The sequence below is a fragment of the Aspergillus brunneoviolaceus genome (assembly GCF_003184695.1).
Source record: "Aspergillus brunneoviolaceus CBS 621.78 unplaced genomic scaffold BO95scaffold_47, whole genome shotgun sequence".
NCBI classification, from domain to species: Eukaryota; Fungi; Ascomycota; class Eurotiomycetes; order Eurotiales; family Aspergillaceae; genus Aspergillus; species Aspergillus brunneoviolaceus.
In genome coordinates, this window is record NW_020290777.1 from 273,823 (window position 1) to 301,730 (window position 27,908).

General features: G+C 52.9%; 6 protein-coding genes across 6 annotated transcripts; 3 read left to right on the forward strand and 3 right to left on the reverse strand.

Annotated features, from left to right (window-relative positions):
- The first annotated feature begins 11,467 nt into the window (after positions 1 to 11,467).
- On the forward strand, positions 11,468 to 15,022 carry BO95DRAFT_483505 (plasma-membrane proton-e). The gene is made up of 3 exons (XM_025590295.1): positions 11,468 to 12,080; positions 12,150 to 12,373; positions 12,442 to 15,022. Exons 1-3 carry the CDS (start codon positions 11,687 to 11,689, stop codon positions 14,791 to 14,793), a joined length of 2,970 nt encoding a protein of 989 aa, XP_025440704.1. The 5' UTR covers positions 11,468 to 11,686; the 3' UTR covers positions 14,794 to 15,022.
- A 1,740-nt stretch (positions 15,023 to 16,762) lies between these two features.
- Positions 16,763 to 17,953, reverse strand: BO95DRAFT_346096 (SNG1 family protein; the record flags this gene model as incomplete). Its single annotated transcript, XM_025581987.1, has 1 exon — positions 16,763 to 17,953. A coding segment is annotated over one exon (1,191 nt), but the record flags the coding sequence as incomplete, so codon positions are not given.
- A 1,110-nt stretch (positions 17,954 to 19,063) lies between these two features.
- On the reverse strand, positions 19,064 to 20,887 carry BO95DRAFT_188346 (GTPase-activating protein RNA1). The gene has a single exon (XM_025580921.1). The coding sequence runs from the start codon at positions 20,520 to 20,522 to the stop codon at positions 19,275 to 19,277; it is 1,248 nt and encodes a 415-aa protein (XP_025440706.1). The 5' UTR covers positions 20,523 to 20,887; the 3' UTR covers positions 19,064 to 19,274.
- Positions 20,888 to 21,123: 236 nt separating this feature from the next.
- BO95DRAFT_444535 (copper metallochaperone COX17) lies at positions 21,124 to 21,728 on the forward strand. The gene is made up of 2 exons (XM_025586907.1): positions 21,124 to 21,161; positions 21,292 to 21,728. The coding sequence occupies exons 1-2, from the start codon at positions 21,134 to 21,136 to the stop codon at positions 21,597 to 21,599; spliced, it is 336 nt and encodes a 111-aa protein (XP_025440707.1). The 5' UTR covers positions 21,124 to 21,133; the 3' UTR covers positions 21,600 to 21,728.
- Positions 21,729 to 22,045: 317 nt separating this feature from the next.
- On the reverse strand, positions 22,046 to 24,162 carry BO95DRAFT_444536 (dolichyl-P-Glc:Man(9)GlcNAc(2)-PP-dolichol alpha-1,3-glucosyltransferase ALG6). Its single transcript, XM_025586908.1, has 3 exons — positions 23,797 to 24,162; positions 23,580 to 23,742; positions 22,046 to 23,528 (listed from the first exon to the last, which is right to left on the reverse strand). Exons 1-3 carry the CDS (start codon positions 24,026 to 24,028, stop codon positions 22,157 to 22,159), a joined length of 1,767 nt encoding a protein of 588 aa, XP_025440708.1. The 5' UTR covers positions 24,029 to 24,162; the 3' UTR covers positions 22,046 to 22,156.
- An 868-nt stretch (positions 24,163 to 25,030) lies between these two features.
- BO95DRAFT_188403 (putative nucleolin protein Nsr1) lies at positions 25,031 to 26,959 on the forward strand. Its single transcript, XM_025580922.1, has 4 exons — positions 25,031 to 25,117; positions 25,203 to 25,857; positions 25,913 to 26,199; positions 26,255 to 26,959. Exons 2-4 carry the CDS (start codon positions 25,210 to 25,212, stop codon positions 26,895 to 26,897), a joined length of 1,578 nt encoding a protein of 525 aa, XP_025440709.1. The 5' UTR covers positions 25,031 to 25,117; positions 25,203 to 25,209; the 3' UTR covers positions 26,898 to 26,959.
- Positions 26,960 to 27,908: the final 949 nt, after the last annotated feature.

Sequence of the window (27,908 nt, forward strand, 5' to 3'; positions counted from 1 at the left end):
TTGTCAACCGTGAACCCCCAGTCGGCTCCCGCTTTGGGAACAACCACACGCGATAAGCCAAGCCGTCTACGTATGTACTGTACATACTCCGTACCCTTCTGCCGATTTATCCATTTCCCGACCGGCTTCGACTGCAGAGAACCAGACACAAGGGACTAGAACAACACAACGATCGCATTGAGGAGAGAAGGCCAATTCGAGATCTCAGCCGGGAAGAAAAAAGTTGCTCCTTTGTGATAGAGCAAGTAGCCAGACTAGATCCGCTCGAGAAGTGTGGTTGTGATTCAGGCTTCATTCGCTGTCTTGCGCCTTTTTTTTCCGATGCGAGGCGCACAGCACCAACTCTGCTACCCTCCCCAAGATTGCAATCTCAGGCGAAATCTCCACAGACCAGAGGAGCCGTAGTCAGAACTGCCAGGCACGGCCCATAATTCCCCGAATTCGGCCTCGGACTAAGCCCGATCCAATCTCTTTGATTCCCCGCCCCGAGCGACTTAGGACGAAGGCATACGCACCCACGGAAAATTATTCTTGCCGTCGGTAGAGAGCATCTACCCTTATCAGACAAGTGTGTTGGTTGGTGCGTCTCGTCCATCTGCATGCTGCAGCCGACTATTGGCGTCCTAACTATCGTCCCGGTGGGCTGCCACCGTGGCAGGTCCCCTGTTTCTTGACTAACACCAGTCCACCTTGTCGCGGAGACTGGAGACTGGAGACTGGAGAATGGAGAATGGAGAATGGAGAATGGAGACGTGCAGAATGAGGCGGGATAAGGAACAAGACAACAAAAAATCACGCACGCATGGCGGCAATGTACTCCGACTGCTCATTCACTTCGGAGAGATGAAGGAGAATCACAATAGATTGAACTGCCAGAAATAGTCATCATCCTCTCTCGAAGCAGGATGATGACCCGCCAGACGCTGCAGCAGTTCCGAGATTCCGTCCGTAGATTTTCCGTCAGGTTGGATTAGATGGAGGAAGCTGGGGGAGATGTCGCGTAAGTAGGTAGCTTGTCAGACTAGGCTAGTGGTCTGGCAGCTATCTATTCTAGGGAATCGAGTAGTTAGCTGCTGCGGTTAAAATCCCTCCAGCGTCGTCGCTCGTTTGCTCGGTTTCTCCAAGATTGGCATTGGCTGGCTGCTGCTCAAACTGGGGACGGCTGGCCCGTTGATTATTGGGTGTGGGATGGAGCTCCCGATGAACAGGAGAAGCTCCCGTCCGTGGGGGCAGTTTATGGAGTCCAGGTGTTAGTTACTGAGTCCTACTGTATGTTAGTAGTCTTTAGAACGTGAAGCCTGCCTCTCGCTCGAGATCCATGGGGGCAAAGCATGGGGAAGAATGACCGGGATGACATATTTGCCTCATGGCAAGCTGCACAAATACCCTTGTGCAGAGTCTGGACAAATAGGAAGGCTTGGAAAATCTGCACGCTGTGTTGCGGCGCGGCGGAAAAATTAGGAGCAGATGTGCTCCTGTTATGCGACACGCCAAACCATTAAACGGGAACTTCTGGGTTGTCCTCGTTGCTACTATCAAAGGTGAGAAACCTCGGGTGAAAGCGCGACGCTGCCAGACAACAACGACAACAGCGACACGACACGACGACGACAGACAACTTGACTCGACAAAAAATCCCTCACCCAGATCCTCCTCGATGAGACAGCTTGGCGCGGGCGATCGCCCGGTGGGGAGAGATTTGAGCGAAAAGCGAAGTAGTGCCGTAGTGCCGCAGTGGGCAAAGGGCACTAACCACTAGTCCTCAATCACCATTCAATTTGGGGGCGCTAATAAGCTGTTCCCCAATTAACGCCGGTGAAGATGGGAGCACAACCTGTCCCGTTCCTGGTCGGTGTGATTTAGTCCCAGTTCTATGGGGAATTGGGGATAGGTCGCTACTCGCTAGTACCCTAGCCTCAGTCACTACTGTAGGTACCAGAAAGCCAAGAGTGAATCTACTGTGGGCTGGCCGCCGCTCTCCGTCTCGCTCCACGGTCGCGATCGTATTCGTAAGAGGGCAACTTAGGCACTGGTGGCAGCCCAGCTCTACCAAGGCCCTGAGGGCCATTGGACGATGGCAATTGTGTCCAACTTGTATCGCTCCATTTGATATTGTCGAAGGTTCATAGGGCCGAACTCGATGACAATGCCATACAGGACTGATATGCACTGATGCAGGGCATCTTGTGGGATCGACTGTATCGTATTACCCAGTAGATACATAATTTCCTGATCAGGCATGGTGCAATACACCTAGCCCTGTCTTGAACGGAGATTTGCGCGACTATTCCATTTCCTCGGAGATGGGTTGGTGAACGGACACACACACACACACACAACACAACATAATTAAACAGAGGCAGAGGGTGAGTGAGAGGGAAAATTTCCCGAGAAGAGAAGGCGAGAGCTACCAAACTCGCATTAATTATTGGCAAATTGCACCAAGACCATCTCCCAAATCAAATCAATAGTCAATGACAATCGGTCGGCCATCCCACACAGACCAACTGGCCCCCCCCCCTCCCCCCTCTTCCCCCATTCATCTCCCCTTCAGCCTTCTTTGCCTTTGCGCTGTGTAGTCAGTGCCAGTGCCAGGAAAGAGGCCGGGATTGATTTCTCTTACCCGATAGGATCTCTTATCGGACAATCGGGCAAGTTATGACGTCGTGGGCGGTTGCCTCTCAAAGTCTCCAAACCCCTCCAACGAATAATGCCACCTGCCGATTTCCGACCCTCGCCAACTCACCCTCGGATTTGCCTCCCCCCCTCCATCCCCCTGTTTTTTTTCTCCTCACCAACCCACAAGACTCCCATCTCCCCGAACCCGGGCGGCAACAACCCACGCTGATTCGACTGGAATGCAGCTAGCAGAGCCCAGGACCCAGTAGAAGAAGGATTCTAGAAAACGTCGAGAACGGCAAATCTGCGGTCAGGAAAGCAACCTGCCCGCCTGCCCGCCTGCCCCTCACTTGTGCCATCCCATCGGTGCCTCTGGTGGCGACCGGATTGCCCGAGTGAGTAAGGCGTGGCCCCCCGGCCTTTTCTCAGATGGAGAAAATGCCCACTGCCCAGTCTCCAGAGGATGGGGGAAGTCTCCCGGTGGGCAAACGAGCGAGATAAGAGTCATTACTAACGATGCTTTGGGCGTTAGCCGGGTCCTTAGTCGGCCGCTAAGGACTTACTCCGACTTTGGGTTTAGCCTACTCCGGACTCTCGCACCACTCTCAGTCACCGTGGAATAGCCTCACTTATGGCTCCATGCGGGATATAATGTCGCTCGTTATGGAGTGACCGCGTCGTCACTCGGCGCGATCGCGCTGAAACGGCGCCGACAAGGCGCGCGATCTACTACTGTGCCGTATACGTAGTATGCATCTGGATCTCTGGGGTGGGAGTCACTTAATGTATCTCCCATGACTACATAGTATGTATGGAAGAGGAAGCATTCTTGCGGTGTGTGTCTGTTGATCTGCTGTGGGATTATCAAACCCATTCCTCACGTGTTTGGCTCCTGTACGACTCAGTACCTACTAACTGCTATGTACGTTGTCTGCTCCACGATCTCGCAGACCTTCCCTTTGTTCAGAGCCTCAGGCTCAAATCCCCCGGAGGCATAGAACATCCATGGAAGCGTCCTTACATCTGTCAGAGACTTGTTTCAACCACCAAACTGCCGGCATTCAAGATATCTCACGTGCTGCTGGCAGAAGTCTGGCGCATTTAGTATCAGAAGCTCAGACATACCTAACCAATTCATTTCACTCGATTGACAAGCTGGGCTGGCTGGATTCAAAGAACAACAATGAAGAGAAAACCTTCCTCGCATCCCACCCGCTGGTTCAGGGTCGACCTGACATCCCGACCGAAACCGCTCGTTCCACGGTTGGCTGTGGGGAGCTTCCTTTGGGTTAGGTAAAATTTACCGCAGCCACTAGATTACACTAGGCCCAGGTACCTTTTCCTAGGTGGGAAGCAGTAACAGGTACCAGGTACACTCTGTGTTGCCCGTAACCCCGAGGTATCGGGTCGATACCGCTAGCCTTACTGGCGACGGCCAGCATTGCTAATGCCACACCCCGTCTAACACTCGCAATGCGCACACACCGCGTCCCAAACTCCACTACTCGAATTGGGGAAAGCTACTGTACTTGATTAAGGTAACTTGAATCACCCTCGGACTCACGTATTACGACATGATGTTGCCCGGCCACTTACTAGAACAAGACCCAGAATTGGGGCTAGGTCCAGTAGCCGCCAGCATCACCCTAGTCATAGTGAGACCGAGACCCGACTCCATCATGACTGCGCTGCACTGCAGGTGTACCTTGTACCTTTCGAGTAAGTACCTTCACTGGAGCTAATTTGGAGCTACCAAGCTAGCTACTAGGTACTAAGTGTACGGGTAGCTTCCTACCCAGATGGGGAATGTAGCTCTCGACCTCCCTCTCTCCACCTCAATCCAGTCCACCTTCCCAATGACTCCATAATGAGCTTCGTAGCTACCAAGACAGTATGATTGTGATGATTGACTCTCCAGGTTAGGTGGGTAGGTAGGTAGCTGGCTCCGAGCTATGCTATCTCAGCTGACCGGCGCCGATCCGCCTTAACCCATCCAATGCTCCAGACTCTCTTTCTCCAGACTTTCCTAAGACATCGAGGCAAAAGAGGGTCTAATCAACTTTCTCCGGTAGATGAAACTTCCTCAACTCAGCCGGGCCATACACACACCCGTGACCTCTTTCCCCCAGGAATACTACTCCGTATGGTCGGTGCCGCTTCCTTCTTTCCCCCCCGGGGAGAGCAAGAATCAAATGGCTGGGAAGAACGAGAAGAGAGGGCGGGAGAAGCTTGTCTTGGCTGACGTTGGTTACATGCCTTTGTTTCCCTCCCCGTCCACCGTCCACGTCCCATCATCTATTCTTGTAAACCGACTTTAACCCTTCCCCGGTAATGGTACTGGATGCGACCGCGCCGGGCAACGGTAAGATGAGACGATAAACAATACCTTTTTTTCCTTGATTCTTGCTTGCTTGCTCGCTTGCTTGCTCGATGATCGCAACATCATTTGGGTTGATGATTTCGGTGATTAGGAAGAGAAAGTGAAAAAGGGGGACGTGCACGGATGGTGGTTTCTGGACGGGAGTGGCTGGAACTGCACCTCCATCCCCCATCATGAACGTGAACAAAAAAAAACAAAGGATCAGATAGTAACTTACTGGTAGGTATACATCCACCCGCAAAGTTGTGAGAACGGAGACGGAAACAGCATGCGGGTTGGAGGGAATCCTTGAACTTCAAGAGGAGCATGCATGCTTCCCTTCCATGTTTTTGACTGATCCAGGAACCTTTTCCCCCTTCCTTCCCTCCTTCCTATTCCCCATATTTTGTTTACGCTGACGTTCTGGAATTCTTTATTCAGGGAAGAGGCTCCATTGTCCCTGTTGGTTAACTAAACTTACTACGTATACGTATTACTCATTGTTGGGGTCTGGGACTCCCCCGGTTGCGCTGAAGATGACGATGACGATGTTGACGGTCATGATAGTTCAAAGGTACTATTAGTCGACTAGGCATCCGTGGAATGCCGCTCAATCCGGTGATGATAATTATTGCAGGCGGAAACGTCAATAGCGCGGAGCTCGTTCAGTCAGAACCCTATGGTGCCGAATCTCGGGCTTCATCTTTAGACTTTTGAACTGGGTGCTCAGCTGTATACTGACTGAGTACAAATGTGTTTTATGTTTTGAGCATGGATCCCTTCGGATAATTCAGCCCGCCTGGCGATGAATGACACAGCAAGAGCAAAGACGGAGACACCTGATCCTTGAAGCGATCATCAGTAAGACCGAGTTACTTTGTAGGTAATTGTGGCTGCTTACTGGTGTTTCTTGTTTTTTTCTTCCTCCCATGAGAGCTGAACCGGCACCTGCGCCCGGCTGTGGTTTTCCGGCTGAGACGGAAGGGATGACCCTCGAGTTTTCTTAGTATAATTTCATTCGAGGCTATTGATGAAGGCGTTGAGGTATTTAGTTGTGTCTTGTTCTCATGATGTGTGTAAACTCTATACCTAACGTTAACTTACCGAGTGGGTATGTAGTTAACTTGGATAGATGTATATATCCCCGACCGATCACGGACCGGGGCGAATCTTCCGGTCCTTCATTGGTCAATCCCTGATATGCGTGATGCGTGCCGTCCTCCGCAGTCCGGGTCCTCCCACCTCCAGCCTGGTAGCTTCAAGGTCTTTCCTTCCACTCAGTAGGTAATCTACGAAGTAGGATATGTTCCTTCCTCTCGGGCGAGTCGGCAGTCTGGGGCCGGGGTTCGTGGGAATCATGATGGATCTTATTACCTTACTCCGTAGAAAGTACGGAGTTAAGTTGGAGTCACACGGAGTCGGAGACTGTCTGAGGTAGTGTCCACACTCCACGGTATTGGGCTCTCAGCCCGGGGAGGGAAGACCGAACCGTAAGGTACGGTGATGTCCAGCTCACCAATGGAGCTTGTTAGATATACCAGGTAACTTACTGTAGGAGCGACCAACCACCGTACCTTCATAAGGTGATTTTCCAGTTCGCTGCCGGGGGGGTGGGCACAAGTTAGAGAATCGGGGTAGAAATTTAGGCCAATTGAATCCGTACGAGAGCGATTATGGTGCATGTACGAGATCCAACGTCCACCGATCCCCGAGGGAGAGACACGGAGTAGAGATGGTTTCTCTCTGGGAGGTTGAGTGAGTGAGGCGAGGCGCCCGCCCGCCAGAGTTGATCATCTACCGCTGCACCGGATCATCCCTCCGTTCGATGACTCCCCATGCCACTGCTGTACGTTTGTCGTTAGTTTGCGAGGTGGTGATGGATGGACAGCCAAGCATTGATATCACCCTGATGAGTTATTGTGGTTGTTGTGCCAAGAGAGGTACTTGTTAGTATCTCGTCAGCTATCCTCAGTAGGTTTGATCTTGTAGGGGCGTGTGGTGAGGCTTGGCATGAAGACTATGTGCAGTACTGTACTCAAACCGTGGACCACAACACAACACAACACTCTAAGACAAGCCTTATGCGCGAGGGGAAGGGAAGCTTGCCTCCGACCAAGTCAGGTAGGTCGGTAGCCATTGTAGGGATCTTCATGGTCGGTCTAGATGGATGTGATGGGCTTTTCATTCGGTGGACCAAAAAGGTCACCCTTGCTTGACTGGGATTGACTCGGTTGGTGACCCGTGGTCTAGACATCACGAGAAGCGCGGTCGATTGGTTGGTTGGTCGGTCAGTCGGTCGATAAGAAAGAACAACGCTGGAAAAACTGGAGAGTTTCCTCGATCATCACGATCTAGGGGAGGTACGAGGGCGAGGGCGAGGGATGAGAGGCGGAGAAGCATCCCGTGCGGGCGGCTACGTGGTGGTGGTGGTGGTGGTGATGGTGCTGGTGCTGGTGCTGTCGTCTCGGTTCCCCGTAGTATGCCATGCATGCAGGAAGGCAAAGAGGCGATCAGACGGGATCACATCTGAACTCTCCAATTGGAAAATGTCTGGGGGTTGGGTAAACTTCACTGCCGCGGTCGCTGATGGCGGTCGGTCTTCTCGGTTATCTTGGGTAGATGATATTGTCTAGGGGAGATTTGCTTTTTACTCGTTCTGGATACCCATTCCGCCTGACTGATGTAGTCCATTGACCTTGTCAACCGTTCTTTGTTGTGTAGACCTTTGAGATGTGTTATATGTAGGATGTATATATTTTGTTGTTGTGGCAGGGTAGGTATACTGCTGGGCCAAGACCGGGGGTTTTTGGGCTGGCTGGACCCCATCACTCAACATCCATCACATATCAACTACACTATCTAGAGGATAAAAGGCAAGTCGTGGTCATGCATGCATGCATGTTCTGTTCTGTACTCCAATCGAGAGACAACCTGTCAACCAGGTGGGCGTCGTACGAGATCAGGACAAAAGTCCCAAAAGAGAAATAGCGGACCGGCAAATGAGATACACAATACTTGGGCTGTCTATCAACTAGGTACCTTTGCGCCGAGGGGCGGCAGCTTGCCATTGTTCGATCAGTAATCTGGAATGAGGTCTATCAGATAGGTAATCGACAACTGCACCCACATCTATGTATGTAGTCCTGTAGTCCAGTGCGCGTACAGGATGTACTCAACGCACGCGACAACAATGATGTAGTCACCGGGTGACCAAAAAATGACGATTGCTACGATGATAATGGGCAATGACTTAGTCTCACTACTTCGTAGTCTACCGATTGACTAGTGCTAACTACCAATGCTATCTGCGCTCATTATTTGCCTGAAGGATTGAAAAGAGATTCGGGTTCTCGTCTCCGTACTAGTCAGATCGTGAGGTCGACGGCGGCATCATCTCTCCGCCACTACGTACCTCATAATCTTGAGAGCATCGTAGAGGACTGTGATGATGACGACGGTGGTGTCTCAATGGTAGTGATTATAGTGGTAAGTACATATTAATAGCTACATAGCTGAATCCAGAGCTACAAAGCTACATCGATACTCTAGTGCTCATACTCATAATTAGAGAAGGTCGGGCGGAGTCGTATCCCGACCATCTCAGCCATTAGCATGTCAAGATGACGATGGGGTCGGGCCCCGAGTTCCCCTTCCCCCCCCCATCCCCACGACCAAGAAGGAATTGCATGAAACTCAATCAGGGCGGGCAGGATACGATTGGCAGTTCGAGGTTAATGCCAATTTAGAGATGAAGTGGAGAGCGAGAGCAAAACGCCCCAATCGTCACACGCTCCCATAATCATTAGGTTGGATGAGGGAAAGGCAGACAGCTTGGTGGCCGATCGCCTTCTCGTTCTCATGTTGGCGTGCGTGAGGGATCTCTGAGTGTCTAGGTACGGTAGGGTGTGAGTAGACGGGAACCGAGACGAGAAAACCTGCTGCTGTACGCATCTTCTCCGTTGTTGAAGGAAGCGGAAAAGCCGATTGTGGGATGGTGGACTCAATAGACTAGCTAGCCCTGGAGAAGGAAGGGAGGGGGGGCGTGGGGACAAGTCCGACTGGTGCGTAGTCGGAAGATAACGCGAGGTGATTCGAACTTGTAATAGCCATTGATAACGAATGATGGGCCAAACATAATAAGTTAGTTAATCCCGATGACATAACAATATGGGTTGGTCGACATGAGATGCAATCCCGTCTCCATGTGTTGGCGGTGGGTGTGCATTATTCGAATCGTGGTTGTCCCTGACACTCAATTCCGCCTTCATCATCAAACCTGAACAACCCCCCCCTTTCTTCTCCCCCGGAAACATCACGAACGACGATGTCAGAAGGAAAAGAAGATGATGAAGAATGAGTGCCAGACAGGCGGGATCATTGGTATGGGACCATTGTTCATCAAACTTGTCCATGATGATGTCAATCTAATTTCATCGGAGGGGGGGGGCATGATAAGTGGGAGATGAGCATCATCATCATCGAAGGTAACTTAGAGCTCACGGACCGTAAATTGTTTGGGCTGTTTTGGCTGTTTTGGCCCTGCATGGCCGGAATTGGTATCGTCTGAGTTCTTGGAACCGCCCCCCCTTGCGTTCCCCGTTTGGCTTCAGCTCGTGGTCCCCCAAGATCGGGTAGGACGGCCCTGAGCGAGTGCAGTCACTGCAGTGTATGGTGCCGTGGTATTTAGAGTGCCACCCAGAAATGGAAGAGGGAGGAGGTGGAGGTATTTCCAGCTGTAGCGTGGTTGTTACAGTAGTATGAGTACTCCGTAGTTTGGGTGTATACGTAGTAAGAACGCCCCTCGGGGCATTTCCTGTAGCTGTTCTGGCTGACTCGGGTTGTTTGTTTTGTATGTTTCGTGTTCCTGTCTCTCTCTACACACACACTCTCTCTGTATGTCTCTGCCCTTCACTTTCATCCCCCGCTGCAAGGGAACGACAGGACTATGGAGCCCTTCTTGTCCCGATGTCATGGGCCTGCACAAAAGAGCATAGGGAGAGAGGGATGTACATTAGGTCTAATTATTACATTCAAGGGTGAATGCCAATCATAACACTGATTTCGGTTGATGCTATACACCGGAGTCTAGCAAGTAGTAAGCTCCTAGGAGATAGCATTTCGATGAGATGATAATTATTACCATCATCAAACGTGTGCGGTTTCCCCTCTAGTCCTTTACTGGTGACGGACTGAGGAGGACTAGAGAGAGACGAGAGAGAGAAAATCGCGCATAGTAAAAGAGAAACATACGCAGAGACAGTAGTAGAGATGGGAACAGCAAAGACAAGACAAGCCAACAAGAAAGAGAGGGAAAATTAACGAGGGCCACACTGGAGTAGTACTACTACTACGACTACACTATGTATGTACTGTACAGAACGAACAACCCGCACGCGGCAAGAAGGGCTGGCTCAGCTGGCTGCGCTGAGGGTGGTTCCTGTCGGTACAGCCCGTACACGTACGGAATTTCCTTTTTCTTGTGTGCGGTTGAGTATGTGCGTTGTTCTGTCCACGCACCCCAGCCCAATGGGAAGCACATCCTACTACGCCCGCGTCTGTACCTGCGAGGCCGACCTTGGCCCGCAGAGCCGTTCAATACGGCAGTATTATTACCATATGCATACCAGATGACCCCAGCCAAATGTATGGCGAGCGCGGGAAAGTGAGACTCTCGGATGGTATTGGGACGGTAAGCCCGAGAAGAGTTTACTATTCACCTATCCCCTCGGACTTCACGTAAGCTGGGATGAAGCGATAGGAACAGTACAGTGGGAGGAGGGTGGAGGCAAACTCGGCACAGGTCTGCCGGTCACGGGGGGATGAGAGAGATAGAGTGCGTGCGTGAGAGATAATAGACGACGGGCGTAAACGTCAGAGTTTTTGTTTTCTATCGCCCAGGACTAGACTCGAAGGGGCAAACTTGATTCCCCACTGGTACTGGCAATTGGTGGTACTGGGGAAGGAAGTGAAGAAGAAGAAGAAGAAGAAGGCTAGAGAGGGCAATGGAAGAGAAGGGCACTACTGGTACTGGTACTGGTACTGGTACTGGTACTGGTACTAACTGGGTAGGCTAATTTGTCGAAGAAATGACCTCGGTCGGCATTCAACTTCCTACCGATGCGTGCCGTTAAGCGTGGAAAGTGAGTGAGTGTGAGGCGAAATTGGAGAGGAGACCCAGTTGGGAAAAACCTTACCTTACCAGGGACAGCGAACCTTCGATCAACTCAGTGGTAGTCTTAGTGGCTGCTGTTCCCGGCCAAGAACTAGAACCAAGAAGGCTAAATTCAAAAGGGTAAAGAAAAATTGAAATGAAAGGCGAAAGTGAGAGAAAAAATAAAATAACCAAAAAAAATAAAATTACTTAGTACAAAAACGGAACCGGGAAAATAATCGACAAAATTTAGAAAAATCTAGGAAGGCAAAGGCAAAATTCGACCCAAAAAAAAAAAAAAAAAAAAAAGTGGGCTTACGCACAGGGAAGGTCGCCCGCCCGTTGGAGCTTAGAGAACAAGACGTGTTTGTCCTGGTCCCGTGCAATCGCAAGCCCACCCTCCCCCAGAATATTAAAGAGTACATTCTCCCTCCCTTCCATCCCCTCTCTTCTCTTTCTTCTCTATAGGATCATCCGACTCTTGCCATCCCTGTCATTCCTCGTTTGCATCTGCTCATATCGTTGGGTCCCTAGGCTGTGTGAGCCGAGAAGCAACAATGGCGGAGCGGAGAATCTCCTATGCTCCCGACGTGGAGAATGGTGACCATTCTCGCAACAACGAAGGTGGTGAAGGTCTTGAGGAATATGCTGCTTTGAACCGTTACATCTCGACTGCCCAGGGCAAGCGCCGTGGTTCGACTTCCAGCGCTGGTGCTCTCAGCACCGGCAAGAAGGAGAAGAAGGGCTTCTCTCTCTTCAAGAAGAAGACCGATGGTGCTGAGGATGGCTTCGTCTGCCCCGATGAGTGGCTCGAAACCGACATGCGCTCCGGTCTGCGCTCCAGCGACATCGATGCCCGTCGCAAGAGAACTGGTTGGAACGAGTTGACCACTGAGAAGACCAACTTCTTCGTCCAGTTCATTGGTTACTTCCGTGGTCCTATTCTTTATGGTGAGTTGCCCATCGATTCCGTTCGCTGACGTCTCAACGGCCTAAAACTAATCCGCGCCTGCGTCATAGTTATGGAACTTGCTGTCTTGCTCGCTGCCGGTCTTCGTGACTGGATCGATCTTGGTGTCATTATTGGTATTCTTATGCTCAACGCTGTTGTCGGTTGGTACCAGGAGAAGCAGGCCGCCGATGTCGTCGCTTCGCTCAAGGGTGATATTGCTATGAAGGCTGTTGTTATCCGTGATGGACAGGAGCAGGAAATCCTTGCCCGTGAACTGGTTGCTGGTGATATTGTACGGTCCCCCCCCCTCAGTCTCCAATCATCTTGTGAGCTGCAAACTAATCTGATTCGAATCTATAGGTCGTCGTTGAGGAGGGTACTATCGTCCCTGCTGATATCCGTCTTATCTGCGACTACTCCAAGCCCGAGAACTTCGAGACCTACAAGGAGTACCTCGCCACCGTTGGCGATGACACTCTCAAGGAGAAGGAGGACGAGGACGACGAGGATGGTGGCATCGAGGCTCGTGCCGGTGTCTCCCTCATCGCCGTTGACCAGTCCGCCATCACTGGTGAGTCTCTGGCCGTCGACAAGTACATGGCCGACACCTGCTACTACACCACTGGTTGCAAGCGTGGAAAGGCCTACGCCATCGTCACCGCTACCGCCAAGCAGTCTTTCGTCGGTAAGACTGCTGCTCTCGTCCAGGGTGCTCAGGACCAGGGTCACTTCAAGGCTGTCATGGACAACATCGGTACCTCCCTCCTGGTTCTCGTCATGTTCTGGATTCTCGCTGCCTGGATCGGTGGTTTCTACCGTCACCTCAAGATCGCTACTCCCGAGAACTCTGACAACAACCTTCTCCACTACACCCTGATTCTCCTGATCATCGGTGTTCCCGTCGGTCTCCCCGTCGTCACTACCACTACCCTCGCTGTCGGTGCTGCCTACCTGGCCGAGCAGAAGGCTATCGTCCAGAAGCTCACTGCCATCGAGTCCCTTGCTGGTGTCGACATCCTTTGCTCTGACAAGACTGGTACCCTTACCGCCAACCAGCTTTCCATCCGCGAGCCCTACGTCAACGAGGGTGTTGATGTTAACTGGATGATGGCTGTCGCTGCTATCGCCTCCAACCACAACATCAAGAACTTGGACCCCATTGACAAGGTCACCATCCTGACCCTCCGCCGTTACCCCAAGGCTCGTGAGATTCTCGCCCGCAACTGGGTTACCGAGAAGTACACTCCCTTCGACCCCGTCTCCAAGCGCATTACCACCATCTGTACCTGCGACGGTGTCCGCTACGTCTGCGCCAAGGGTGCTCCCAAGGCCATCCTCGCCATGTCTCAGTGCTCCGAGGATGAGGCTGATAAGTTCCGTGAGAAGGCTGCTGAGTTCGCTCGCCGTGGTTTCCGTTCCCTTGGTGTTGCCGTCCAGAAGGAGGGTGAGCCCTGGCAATTGCTCGGCATGTACCCCATGTTCGACCCCCCTCGTGAGGATACTGCCCACACCATCGCTGAGGCTCAGCACCTTGGTCTGTCCGTTAAGATGTTGACTGGTGATGCTCTTGCTATCGCCAAGGAAACCTGCAAGATGCTTGCCCTGAGCACCAAGGTCTACGATTCCGAGAAGCTGATCCACGGTGGTCTTGCTGGCTCTGCTCAGCACGACCTTGTCGAGAAGGCTGATGGTTTCGCTGAGGTCTTCCCTGAGCACAAGTACCAGGTCGTCGAGATGCTCCAGCAGCGTGGTCACTTGACTGCCATGACTGGTGACGGTGTCAACGATGCTCCTTCTCTCAAGAAGGCTGACTGTGGTATCGCTGTCGAGGGTTCCACCGAAGCTGCCCAGGCCGCTGCCGATATCGTTTTCCTTGCCCCCGGTCTCAGCACCATCGTCGATGCTATCAAGCTTGCCCGTCAGATCTTCCAGCGTATGAAGGCTTACATCCAGTACCGTATCGCTCTCTGTCTCCACCTTGAGATCTACCTCGTTACGTCCATGATCATCATTGAGGAGACCATGCGTGCCGATCTTATCGTCTTCATTGCCCTGTTCGCTGATTTGGCTACCATCGCCGTCGCCTACGACAACGCTCACTTCGAGCAGCGCCCCGTCGAGTGGCAGTTGCCCAAGATCTGGGTTATCTCCGTTGTTCTTGGTATCTTGCTCGCTGCCGCCACCTGGATCATCCGTGCCTCCCTCTTCCTTGACAACGGTGGTATCATCCAGAACTTCGGTTCTCCCCAGGAGATCCTCTTCCTTGAGGTTGCCCTTACCGAGAACTGGCTTATCTTCGTCACTCGTGGTGGTAAGACCTGGCCCTCGTGGCAGCTGGTTGGTGCCATCTTCGTTGTCGATGTCCTCGCCACCCTCTTCTGTGTCTTCGGCTGGCTCTCCGGCGATTTCGAGCAGACCCACCCCCACGACAGCGCCGACTTCTCCGTCAACGGCGACGTCGACATTGTTACCGTCGTTGTCATCTGGGCCTACTCCATTGGTGTTACCGTCATCATTGCCGTCGTCTACTACCTCCTTACCATTGTCCCCTGGTTGGACAACCTTGGTCGCAAGAACCGCTCCCGCGCCGACACCCAGATTGAGAACCTGCTTGGCCACCTGTCCAAGCTCGCCATTGAGCACGAGCAGGACTCGCACGGCAAGTCCCGCTTTGTCCTGGGCGCTCGCGCCGAGGTTGAGGAGGAGGAGTAAACGCTTGATTGCGCTCCATAATACCATCCCCGCTGGCTCACACTTGCTACGCATACATGCATGAGCTGGAACCCTACTCCTCCGGCTTGCTCATTTTACCCCGTATTATAGACTTTTTTTTTCTTATTACCTGTTGTCTCTTTTACTAGAGCCAATTTCTCTTCTATTTTACATGTATGTATGTCATTAATAGTGGTAAATTTAGTCAATCAAGGGTCACCTATTCAATACTTCGTTCCCTCTTCTTTCTTTTGTCGCGTAGAATTTGTAAATTCTTCCACATATTCCTCCACTCTCCCGTCTTCTTCGCACAACAACCTTCGAAGAAAAACCTTTTCCGACCTAATTGCCGATCGTCTCAATCGAGCCAGGAGCTCTTTCTTCGTCTGCCCACTTCTACCCGGCCGTTAATTCGGACCTTGACCGGTTGCGCTTATTTGTTCCAGCCAAGAAGCGTCCACTCGGCCCGGTGGAGCAATTTCCACCAGGGGCAAATTCCACAGCTATTGTGGTCAACTGCTTCAGGACGGGTTTGCGGTCACTCGGGTCGAGTCCAGGTTTCAGGCTACGTATCATTCAGCCAAGCCCGTCCCTTCTCTTTCTTCCCTTATACCTGCTGTGTGTGAGTGTGTGTGAACTTCCTACATTTCGAAACATGCAAACTTTGAGTATCTATTCCATTTATCCCATGAAACGTGGCTGCAAAAGTAAACGCCCCCGAAACCAAAAAATATGGCTTTGAATGTGATATGAATGGCTAGATCCAGGCAACGGGTTCTTACTGTACGTAGACGGATCTTTTGATGTTGTGGTAGGAGAAATATCCTACATTCTGAAGTTGGAAACCCCCCCCCCCCCCCCCCCCCGCCCCCCTCTGGTCCTGATGGGTTTGATTCTTGGGCTGGGTGTGGATTACCTAGTAGCTTTTGCAGTCGTTGCGAATGGCTGTAGTTTGTATGAAGCTTCTGTCGAGCAAGGAAGCTGGTCCTGATGGGTTTGATTCTTGGGCTGGGTGTGGATTACCTAGTAGCTTTTGCAGTCGTTGCGAATGGCTGTAGTTTGTATGAAGCTTCTGTCGAGCAAGGAAGCTTTGAAGGAGGGGGGGGGGGGGTTGGTATATGGCTCCACGTATAGTATAGGGTTCTGTTCTCTATTGATGACTAGACCCCCCGGCCGGTCCAGTGGGAGTGCTGTTTTGAAGCAGTGGTTTGCTGCAAGGTAATTTGTAGGTTGTTGGAACTCCGAGTAGGAAGGATATCATGTGATTGATGCCTCTCTCCTCTGTCCATTCGGTCTGTCTGGCTTTGACTAGTTAGTCACTCTCCTTTGACTGAAGATCTATGCAACGTAACGGTGTAGGGTCTCTCGAAGATAGATTTATGATCGGCGTACAGCCTATGCGAACAACGACTGCAGCTGACGATGACCACAGATCCCGCTGTTTGCTTGTGTGCTGTGTGTCGATGATATCCGGTATTGGGGTGAGTGAGGGACATGACTTCAAGAGCGGTGCGTGCACCATCATGACTGGGTAGAGAATTTAGGACTACCTAAGTTGGTGTCCCTCGTGCTGAAGGATGTGATTCCTCCGCTTGGTGCCTGCAGGAGGCTGGGATAGCTTCGATTGTCTTTCGATCCAGGCTGGATATGCCGTTCATTATGTGTAATCGGTCCGGCAAGCTCGAAGCACGTCAATTGAGGGATACTACAAACTTAACGCAAATCAATTCAAGACTAGAAACACCCCCAATATCTACCTCCCTCCATCCCCATTCACCATCGGAGTGGGATACCGCGGCCCATACGCCGCACTCTCCAACCGCTCCATCTCAATGGTATTCCGTCTCTCCGTCTCACGACTGGGCAAGATCCCCTGCGTACTCGACCCTGTCCGCACAGACTCCGCCTTTCCATCCGCCATAGTACCCTGGAGACTCTTCTCATGACCCACTGCGGCAGCAGCAGCAACCCGACACCTCCGATGCGTCGCGACGATGGCCGTCCCCGCCCCGACGACCCACCACGAGAACAAGACGGGCAAGGCGGTGCGCAACTGATTCTCGCACCCGTCACTCCAGATCTGCACGAGCACCTGGTACAGCTCGTGCGCGGGGAGGGCGTACGCCCACCGGAAGAAGCCCGGCTGCATCTCGAAAGGGCTGACCGTGCTGGCGACGTTGAGGATCGCCCAGGTCAGGATGCAGAAGGGCATGAACTGCATGGGCACGTAGGTGGTCAGCACGTCCACGATCTGGAAGTTGATGTGCATGTACAGCCAGACGGCCATCCAGCAGAGCACGAACTGGCCGGCCGAGACGGCCCACGACTCGCGGAAGGCCCAGATGTAGCCCACCATGCACAGGGCGCCCACGAAGGTGTAGCACCCCGAGATGCACAGCCGCAGCAGACCGTTGGCGCGCGGCGTCAGCCGCGTGAACAGCTGGAACTGCGCCGACAGCCCGTTCAGCGCCATCATGAAGAAGAACTGCTGGATGATCGGCATGACGATCGAGACCGTGTTGTACAGGACCCGCCCGCCTTGCGCGGTGGCTTTGATGTTGTGTTCCGTCGCGGTGATGGGGTCGAGGAAGGCGGTTAGTGCGGTTGATGTTGATGCTGAGGAGGCGAGGAGGGTTTGGAGGACGTTGGACGCGTTGCGCGCGTAGTACGTCGACCGCGTCGCTTCGATCAGCGTGCGGAGGTTGGAGTAGACGGCGCTTTGCGCGAACGCGGGGTACCGTGCTCCGTTCCAGATGTAGGTCAGCGCGGTGGTTGCGGTGGTGGTGTTGCTGCTGCTGCTGCTGCTGCTGCTGTCTGCGTCCCCAGACAGTGATGCTGCCAGCCGCGCGGCGGCCCCCGCGTTGACGTAGATAGCCCCCCAGTAGTCCCCGTGGCAGACGGCGTTGCGCACATCCTGACTAGATGAAAAGTCCTCGGTGGATGCCTGGTGCAAAGTAGGGAAGGTCGCGCCCTGCAGGGCTCCGTATGCGTCGAGGACGGATTGGCCGATGATGTCGCCGTCGAAATCGACGTACAGGAGCTTCAATTGATGGATTCGTTCGCTGTCTCGATACTGCGTCCCGTACAGGTAGGACATATTGCCCAGAAAGAGAAGCTGTAGGAGCAGAAAGCTCATCCCCACTGATACAAGGAAGCTCTTCCAGTGCTGTCTCCAGTCATCCTGGTGAGAGGGCCGCGCCGGCGGAGTGCTCATGGTCGTATTTTCAGGTTGCAGGCTGTCCAACCTTCGGCACCAAGCTGTATCTTGCTAGGGTCAAAGCACGGGAGCTCTTCATCCTGAGAGATCATGGGCACTATTTATTCCATTTCAGCCAAGCTCGTTAGGGGGGCGACGTTGATGGCTATAGTTCGGTTCCGGAAGGCGGGGACCAGAGAGCATCCGATGACTAAGCGGAAAGGCCGATGCAGAGACCGAGCAGGCAAACTTGTCAGAGCCTCAACCTTAACCTGTTTATAGATGCAGATCAGCCTGTGATTGGAAGGAAAGTCCCAAGGAGCGGGCAGCCTGTACCCTGACCTAGTCCTGTTTAATGAGCTATATCCCGGGATTAGATCGTGGACCCCTATCTACAGGAGTGTTTTGGCACTATTCAGTCAATGCGGAGCGGTGGCAGAACAACCCAGCTACCAGGCAGGTCTCACCGCTTTCTGCTTCGAGTGCTTCGAAAGGAGCTTCAAAAGAGACCAAAGGGTTACTGATCCTTCTAACACGCAACCTGTAAAACGCTTGGCGGTAGCGTTCTGTTCGCTTTGAGCGGCGAAATACTCGAGCTGAGACCTCGCAAAGCCGGTGTCGGATTTCCCTAGAAACCGCGAGGAACAGCCCCAGATAAGTCAAATGGAGCACTTGCAAGTCGGGGCACTAATACGCCGACATCAGGAGAATAAGGAAACATCCGAATGGGGAACAGGTCCTGATGATGGAAGGTTAAGCAACATCTATACTGGCGTCGTGGAACAGATGATCGTATCAGATAATCTTCTTATTCATCAAACTCTTATATACATCATAAGGGCAATAACGCATGGAATCTTTTAGCTGTTGCTAAAATTCTTGTCTAGGTCTAATGCTCTCCAACGGGTATAAGCTGTGTGATGGCAACATCAAAGCAAGAAAAGGTTGGGGCAATATGCTATCCAAGATGTGCGTCAGGTGATCTGTGGCAGGCCTCACGGTTGAGAATTGCTCGGGCAACCTCCAACAGGCGTGTCGACTAGATGGGTATGTCGAGGATAAGATCCTCCATGCTAAGTTCCTGCTGGATATGACGAGGCGGTGCTGATTTGCACCGTGTCATAGTCGGGACAGCCATGCGTCGGGTTCCCGGCACCGGAAAAGTCACTGCCGATTCACTGACTGGTATGGGTTGGATATGCGACAAAAACGGAGGATGTGTGTATAGTGTGTCAGTAGGGGGGGGGCGAGAAGGGTAGGTGGAAGGCTGAACAACTGTCCGACTTTAAAGACCAGTCTTGCCCAGAAGGCTGGCCAGCTGGTCAACATCCTTGTCTTCCTTTTGGGCGACCTTCTCGTTCTCGGCGAGATCGGTGTCCTTGAGAAGCTTCTCGGCCTTCTCCTCTTCCTCCTCCTCCTCCTCTTCTTCCTCTTCGCTCTCCTCCTCCTCAAGCTCGTCCAGCTCGTCAATACCCCACATCTCCTCAGGGTCCTCATCGGAGCCGTGCTCTTCCTTGCGAGCCTCGAGGATCTCGCGCAGCTCAGTCACGTTGTCATCATCCTCCATGAAGATGTTACCGTTCAGCTCGATACGGCGCAGGGCGGGAAGACCAGACTTGGTCGCGAAGAGAAACTGCTTGACACCCTCGGCCGTGATTTCGTTGTACTGAAGACGCAGGGTCTGCACCTTCTCGTTCTTACCCTCAGCCAGGGCCTGGGCAACCTTGACACCGCCACGGCCCGAGAGCAAGCAGTCGCTGACACCCAGCTCGCGAAGAGAGGCCCAGTTACCCAGAACACCGGCCAGAGCGGTCGAACCCATAACGGTGAAAGTGTTGTCCTGAAGATCGACGACCTCCAGAGCCTTACAGTGGCTAAGGCCCTCCTTCAGCAGCAAAGAGATACCTTCCTGGCGGATACCGTTCTGGGTCATCTTCACGGAGCGCATGCCGGCAGCGTGCACCTCGTAGGCACGTGCCCAGGCAGCCATACTGCCGTTCTCCAGGCGGTTCCGACCGCAGACAATGCTCTCCAGGAGAGACACTTCCTTGCCAGCCTTGCGAGCCTCCTCCTTGCGCTCAGCGAGTTCGGTGAGGGCCTTGGCGATGTTGGAGCCGGCCTCGGGGCCCATACCGTTGTTGTTCAGGATCAGGTGGCGGAGGGGCACGTGGCGGGCGAGGAAGTCGACGAGGGGCTTCTGAGTGTTGGCACCGAAGGCATTGTCGGACAGGTTAACGGTGTGGAGAGTGGAGATCTCGAGAAGGGCGTTCAGGAGGAAGGTCAGAGCGTCGGGAATCTCGCTCAGCAGACGCGAGGTGAAGATGTCGGCCAGCTCGGCGACCTCGAGGCTCTTTTGGGTGGACAGCACGGCGGCGAGGCGCTCGCAGGCGGGGACCCCCAGGGTGTTTCCTCCAAAGCGGATCTCAGTGTAGTCGGTGCTCTCCAACAAGGGCTTGATATGGGTCTCAATGTCCTCAGCGGTGTCCAGCTTGAGGCCTTTGCCCTCAAGCGAAAAGACCTTAGGAGGGGCCATGGCGGGGTAAATTAAATTTCAGGGGGGGGGGGTGAGGGGGTTGAAAAAAGGTCAACAGTCAAGAAGTACAGATGGAAAGGATCGTCAGAAAGACAGACGTAAGGAAGCGCAATATCACTGTCCAAGCCAGTAAGTAGAAAAGTTTAAAAGAAAAGAAAGGGAGGAATGAATGTGATGGAAATTGTTGTGGTGTGTGTGTGTGGTGTGGGAAGATAATGAAATTGAAGGGGAAGAAGGGGAAAGAACAAAAGAATGCAGAATGCAGTGAGTGAGTGCAGTGTGATGATGCGCCCGCCCGCCCGCCGCCGCCTTTTTTCCCCCCTGCTTCCCTGACAACCGGCTCGTTGCCCGCAAAATTTCCCCGATCGCCGCTCCGGCAAGTCCTACCGACCAACAACGCCATTCCGAACCCATCGCATCATCTTCTTCAACTATCACATTAATCAGCAGTTCTCGGTCTGCTTAAGTTAATGAGCTAGTTAACCTCATCGTTGCCAATTGTCCCACTACCCACTCACTCACTCACTCTTTGCTCCGTTGCATTCTTTCACTCCCTCCTCAATCCAGCCGCTCATTCTGCGCCCATATATCCAGAACCTTCATTCTTCAGTATGTCCTGGTTGTTCGGTTCCTCCAAGCGTAAGTCAATTCCCGCGATTATCCGCAGCCCTTCAATCTTCAATCTTCAATCTTCCCTTTCCCACAGCTCCTCACCCCATACCCAACACGCAATTGGAACTAACCAATCCCTCCGTTTGCGCAAACACAGCCGAGAGCGCTCCCGCCGCCGCCGCAGCTCCCACCGAATCCGCCCCGGCCGAGAAGCCCAAGGTCAGTCGCACCACCCGTCCGCTCCCATCGAAAAACCACCGCACCTTTCTCCTCGAAATGCAGACCCAAAAACCGAGAAAGCTAACCCAACCCCCACACAAACAGCCCTGCTGCGTCTGCAAGACCGAAAAGACCGCCCGCGACGACTGCATGCTCTTCTCCAAGACCGACGATCCCACCCAGGAATGCAAGTCGATGATTGATCAGTACAAGGCCTGCATGGCCGGGTATGGGTTCAAGGTCTAGAACCCCGCCGCCGTGGCTGTTGTTCAGAGAGTGGGTTCCTGCTGGCATGTTTCTGGGGTGGGGAGAACTTCCTCGACTCTGCGATTGTATAACATATGGGTTGTTTTAATTGTTTTTTTGGGGGGGGGGTACAGTACAGTACAGTACATAGAAGGAGAAAGAGCGCATGCAACATATCCTGGAGTTTGGGTTGTGGGAGGCTTTGTTTTCTCCGAGGGGTTTTTTGATTTGCTGTGGTCTTGTATATTAGATCGATCTTGTTTTCTTTGCTTGAATGTTCTTCGTTGGGCGGCTGTTTTATTATCATCTCCCCTTATGCAGTACATGTCTTGTCGTGGTTGTGTTAGTGATTTTTGAAGGTCGTAGTGTCTGCTTTGAAAGAGTAGCAAGTAAAATCAAATCATTGCTCTTTGTTTGGTGTACATACAATAACTGGCATGGACGAGGTTTAGTGTCAGAGCCATGCACATGGCAAGCCCACGGAAATGGCATTGGGGTATCACTATAGAATGACAAATGGTATATGGAAGGCACCGCGTCTATGGGTCCACCTTAGATCACTGATTCTTCTTCTGAGTCTCCTCCGCTACCTTCTGGTCAATCTTCCGGCACTGCTGGATCAACTTCCACACACACCATAGATAGGCCAGTCCAAACCCGCCGGCTCCGATGAGCACGTTCAATACCACCCACAGGTCGGGTTTGTCCGAGGGAGGAGGCACGAAAGCCTCCACGACATGCCATACGATCATGGCAAGGTAGAAGCAGATGTGCACGAGTTTGGTGAGCACATGAGGTTCCGCACTGTCCTCGGACGAATCCCGGCTACGATAGGCCTCGAGCGAGGTTGGCGGCAGACCCATCAGGTAGGCCCAGAGCAGGGTCATGACGAAATACGGCACCCGGAGCTCGTCGCGCTTGAGCAGAGGGTACATGGTCCACGTGCCGAGAATGTTGGCCCATCCAACCCACGCCCGCGTTTCCTTGCTGAGACCTCCGTCTCCAGCCAGGAGCAGTGTCATCGGGAGCAAAGGAAGCAGCACGCTCTTCTCGTGCACCTGGAAGGAGAACAAGAAGAAGCCCCAAGCAACACTTGAGAGTGCGGGGAGCAGAAGTGATGCGCGCGGATGGCGGAAGATAAGGATGCAGGGGATCAAGATCGAACCCAAGGTGGCGCCAAGGGACATGCGCTGAAGGAGACTGGCTTCAAAACGATGAAGCTTGTAAAACGTATGGACAGCGCACCAAGCATTTGCGACCTTGTCCTCGAACAGACCCCGGGCAAACGGGAACACACGATGAATGATCTGCGTCAATTGGAAAGCGACTGCGTAGAGCACGGAATGCTTATCGAGATCGATCGGGAGCTGCTGCAGAAGAGGAGGCTGCGGAGCCGAAGCCAGGATCTCTCGTGCCTCTTCACCGATCGCGCCGATCACCAAGGGGCCGAAGAGAACCGCAAATGCCACGAGTGTTACAAGCGCAATGCAAAGAAGGCGGAGGATTCGGATTTTCGGGAAAATGCACACGCCCAAGAGGAAGGCGAACAAGACGGGGGCATAATAGAGGGCCATCTGCTTGAAGCCGAGGGCGCCCACGAAGAAGATGCAAGCCCAGAGCATGCGTCCCGCCAGGATGGCATCCAAGCTCGCAACGACGAGCCCCAGCATCACCGTGTTGTACTGGAAATGACCATGGTCGATGAGAATAGTCGCGGGTTGAAGTAGAATTGCGACAAGCGCAATTGAAGCAGACCAGACAGGCACATTTTGCATCCGAGTGTAGCGGCGCAGAAAGTTGACCACGGCCGGGATGAAGACAAGATACTCGGAAGCCACTACCGTACCGCGCATGAAGACCTTCAACAGAGGATCTTCAAGCCCGCGAGACTGATCAAGAGCGAACCAGCTCGGGTCAATGGCAGTTCCACTATATAAAGTTAGTCACAGAGAAGGTGATTTTGACCCTCCAGTCACTTACAGTTTCCCCAGCAGCCAGCTGTGATATGCCGTCAGAGGAGGATAGTCCAGTCCCCAGTATTGTAGATCATACAAGTACCACTTTGCCATGGGCAAATGAGTGGTAATTTCCATCCAGTGTCGCTGCGCCTCGAAGTCACCGTGCATCGGGGGTACCTGGAAGCCTTGTCGCCATTAGTCTTGGGGATTGATGTGTTCGAGACGCTCATGCGACGTACCAGAATACCCCCATAGACTAACTGCCCAACGGAATAGGCCGACAGCCAGCAGAACAAGAGGGAGAACAAGCCATTGAGAAACACCTGCCCGAGCGGACCACAGGAATGAAACCAGAGGAAAGGCGGGAGACGACTTGCCGCCTAACTCGGCAATGAGAGAGTTGTTGGAGCCCGCGTATGACGAGGGGAACTTTCTCTTCTTCCGCGGGCGATAAGAGGATGGAGGAGCCATTGCCGCAATCTTATACGAGAGTGAGTCTAGAAGTAGACCATTGATCCGATGCGATCCGTCTGTGTTGGAGTGCAAGTGCAATAACGGTGCACGCAGAGAGGGAAGAGCAAGGTCAGGAGTAGGTAGAACTGCAGTAGTCGGGATGGTACGTGGTACAGACGGGAGTGGACCAGCTCCGGGGAATGACACTCTGTTGCTTCAACGAGGGCGGTGGGCGGATCTAGGAATTACCTCCGTCTTCAGTAGGTACTGTAGCTCGCTACTCCGTACCTTGGCAGTTTTACAGAGACAGTAGGGAGTAGGAAACTGGCTTTTTCTTAATTAAACTACCAGAAGCTGTCAAGTTCCATGAAGCTGAGCAGACTAATTGAGCTCTTTTCGTACTATTGCAAGGGATCACCAAATCACCAATTATCTTGTATCCCTTTGTTGTCTGTGTCTGTCGAGGGCCGAGGCCAACAGGCACCGGAGCAAGGCGCGCTTAGTCAGCGATGCATGCGGTGTGGCCGGTGGGTCCGAGTACCTCGACTAAGACCAGGAGCGCAGGCGGTAGCCCCTGTTGATTTTTTCTGCCTGTCTCCAGTTTTGCAACTAGTCGAATTTTTTTTTATCCCCCCGGCCGCCTTATCGGAGCTCGCAGCAGTAGAAATTTTCTTCTTTTTCTTCTCCTTCCCCCTTCACTCTTCATCCTCTCACTTCTCTTCATCCCTTTTATCATCATCATCATTCCTCTTTTGAGATTCAAACAATCGTTTGACTCTCCTCCATCTACTTCTTGACTTACTCAGCTGTATCTTACTAGGTACACCGTAACAGACATCCTGTGGGCTTTTTACCTTGAGGGCTGTGGGTTGTAACATACTACGTTCTATTCTGTGGGATCTGTTGGATACTTCCGTGGGTTTCATATCATAGACAGTAGCGTTTCTCCTGTCTTACTCGTGTGGGCTTGAACACTGTCAGTTGTGGGTTACCTGTGGGTATTTGCGAAAGCAATCAGTGGGCTGTTCTTATATCAAATCGGGTGATTTGTGGGACTCAAGAAAATTTTTGCCGCACAAGAAGATTCTTTGTGATCAATTTTATCTGGTATGTCTCCACCTGGGTTCTCATATATCGACCCATCCGCCTTCCTCACCTCTTCTCACTAACCAACCATTCTTTCTATCCCCAGATTCAAAATGTCTAAGACCAAGTCCGTTTCCAAGAAGGGTGAGAAGCCCGTTGACAAGGCCTTGAGCAAGGTCAAGGATGCCGGTGTGAGCAAGGCTGCTCAGTCCCCCAAGTCCAAGAGCAAGCAGATTGCCAAGGCTGTTGTGACCAAGGAGAAGAAGTCTTCCAAGAAGAAGAAGGAGCCTACTCCCTCTGAGTCCTCCGACTCCGAGTCTGACAGCGATGAGGAGATGGACTCTGACTCTAGCTCTAGCAGCGAGAGTGAGGATGAGAAGCCCGCTAAGAAGGAGACCAAGAAGGTTGCTAAGAAGGTCGAGTCCGAGTCCGACTCTGACTCCGACAGCGATGAGGACATGAAGGATGCCTCCAGCAGCGAGAGCGAGAGTGAGAGCGAGGATGAGAAGCCTGCCAAGAAGGTTGCCAAGAAGGAGGAGTCCAGCGACTCTGAGTCTTCCGAGTCTGAGGATTCTGACTCTGAGTCCGAGTCCGAGAAGGAAGCCCCCAAGAAGGCTGAGAAGAAGGTTGAGTCCGAGTCCGAGTCCGACTCTGACTCTTCCTCCTCTGAGGACGAGGCCCCCAAGAAGGCCACCAAGGAGTCCAGCGACAGCGACAGCGACTCTGACTCCGAGTCTGAGGACGAGAAGAAGGCTGAGAAGGTTCGCATTACCCACCAATCGATCTTGACAATCATCTCATGCTAACATCACGTAGGAATCTTCCGACTCTGACTCTTCCGACTCCGACTCCTCCGACTCTGAGTCTGAGGAGAGCGACGAGTCTCCCAAGGAGTCCAAGAAGCGCAAGGCCGAGGACGAGAGCGCCGCTACCCCCAAGAAGACCAAGGTCGAGGAGCCCGCTGAGGGTGCCTCTGCCAACCTCTTCGTCGGCAACCTGTCCTGGAACGTCGATGAGGAGTGGCTCCAGCGCGAGTTCGAGGGCTTCGGTGAGCTCTCTGGCTGCCGCATCATGACTGAGCGTGAGACTGGCCGCTCTCGCGGGTAAGCATTCCATTCCACCTTTGGTATTTGGGTCGTCGCTAATCATGTATCCTAGTTTCGGTTACGTTGAGTTCACCAACGCTGCTGATGCTGCTAAGGCCTACGAGGCCAAGAAGGGCGCTGAGATCGATGGCCGTACCATCAACCTCGACTATGCCACCGGCCGTCCCGCCAACAACCAGGGTGCTCCCCGCGACCGTGCCGAGAACCGTGCCCGCAACTTCGGCGACCAGGCCAGCCCCGAGAGCGACACCCTGTTCATTGGTAACCTTCCCTTCAGTGCCAGCGAGGACTCCGTTGGTGAGCTCTTCGGCGCTTCGGGTACCATTGTCGGCATCCGTCTGCCCACCGACGCCGAGTCTGGCCGCCCCAAGGGCTTCGGTTACGTTCAGTTCTCTTCCGTTGACGAGGCTCGCGCGGCCTACAACGAGCTCAACGGAGCCGAGCTTGAGGGTCGTCCCGTCCGTCTGGACTTCAGCACTCCCCGTCAGAACAACAACGGCGGTGGCCGTGGTGGTGGTCGTGGCGGTTTCGGTGGCCGCGGCGGCGGTGGTGGCTTCGGTGGCCGTGGCGGCGGTGGCCGTGGCGGTGGTCGCGGTGGCCGTGGCGGCTTCGGCGGTCGCGGTGGTGGTGCCGGTGGCTTCAACAAGGGCAAGGGCTCTATCCCCGAGTACAAGGGAACTAAGGTTACCTTCTAAGTGCTTGCGTAGGTGTATCTTTGTCAAGCCTTGACCGGGTATTGTCTGGGCTTTTTTTTTCTCTTTTCCTTTTGCTTTTCACGGAGGATGTTTTAAAAGTTCTTGCTGCATTTCCTTAGTTTTTCAGGATAACCCCCTCGGTAACATAGTTTGTGTGATATCTAGGATAGAACAATTTAATGAATGGCCATGACCAAAATGAATCCTTGTTGCTCCATTGCTCAAATCTTCCAGCTGTTGTTTGTTTGCTACGAAGTCCACTTTGCCGGGTTGTACCGTGGTTGCGCATGAAGGAGGTCTTTGTTTGATAGAGAGCTGGTAGGCGGCAGGGAGGAAACGAGGGAACCCCTCCGAGGTCGGCTTTGTCTCCGTCGCGCGACCTTGAACTGTCCACTGCAAACTGGTTGTTGCCAACTCTTCTGGCTGGCTGGGCTGCATCGTGGATCAGGCAGATCTGCTGCAATGATGGGCCTATCAAAGTGGGCCAGTCACGGTGCGCGGTCGGATGATCAATCACAGTATGCGGCCTGCCTCGTGTTCCTTTCCCCTCCCCTCCCCTCCCCTCCAGGCTCCATTCTCCATATTCCAGTACTTCCAGTTGTAGTAGTGCTGATGCTGACTGACTGTTTGCGACGTTGATTGAATGGGTTGACTGTTTGGCTGTTTTCCTCCTCCTCCTCCTCCTCCTCCTCCTCCTCCCTTCCCTTCCCATTCCTGTTTGCAATACCTCTCTTCGTTCCTCTTCATTCACAGACTTGTGCAAGTCGCGTGTTTCTTCTCTCGATGCTTCATCTCTGTGTTTCTTCTCGTCATTCTTATTTCTTGTCTTTTTGATTCCTTGCAACCTATGTCACGGGTGATCGTTGGAGTGTCTAGTCCCACATTTGATAAGATCAACTCTATATCGATCACTCCACCTGCTGCTCCATCACTCCCTCCCTCCCTCCATCCATCCATCCATTCAACCCATTCACTACTTACTCATACGATACTGCATTAACCCCGCGCTTT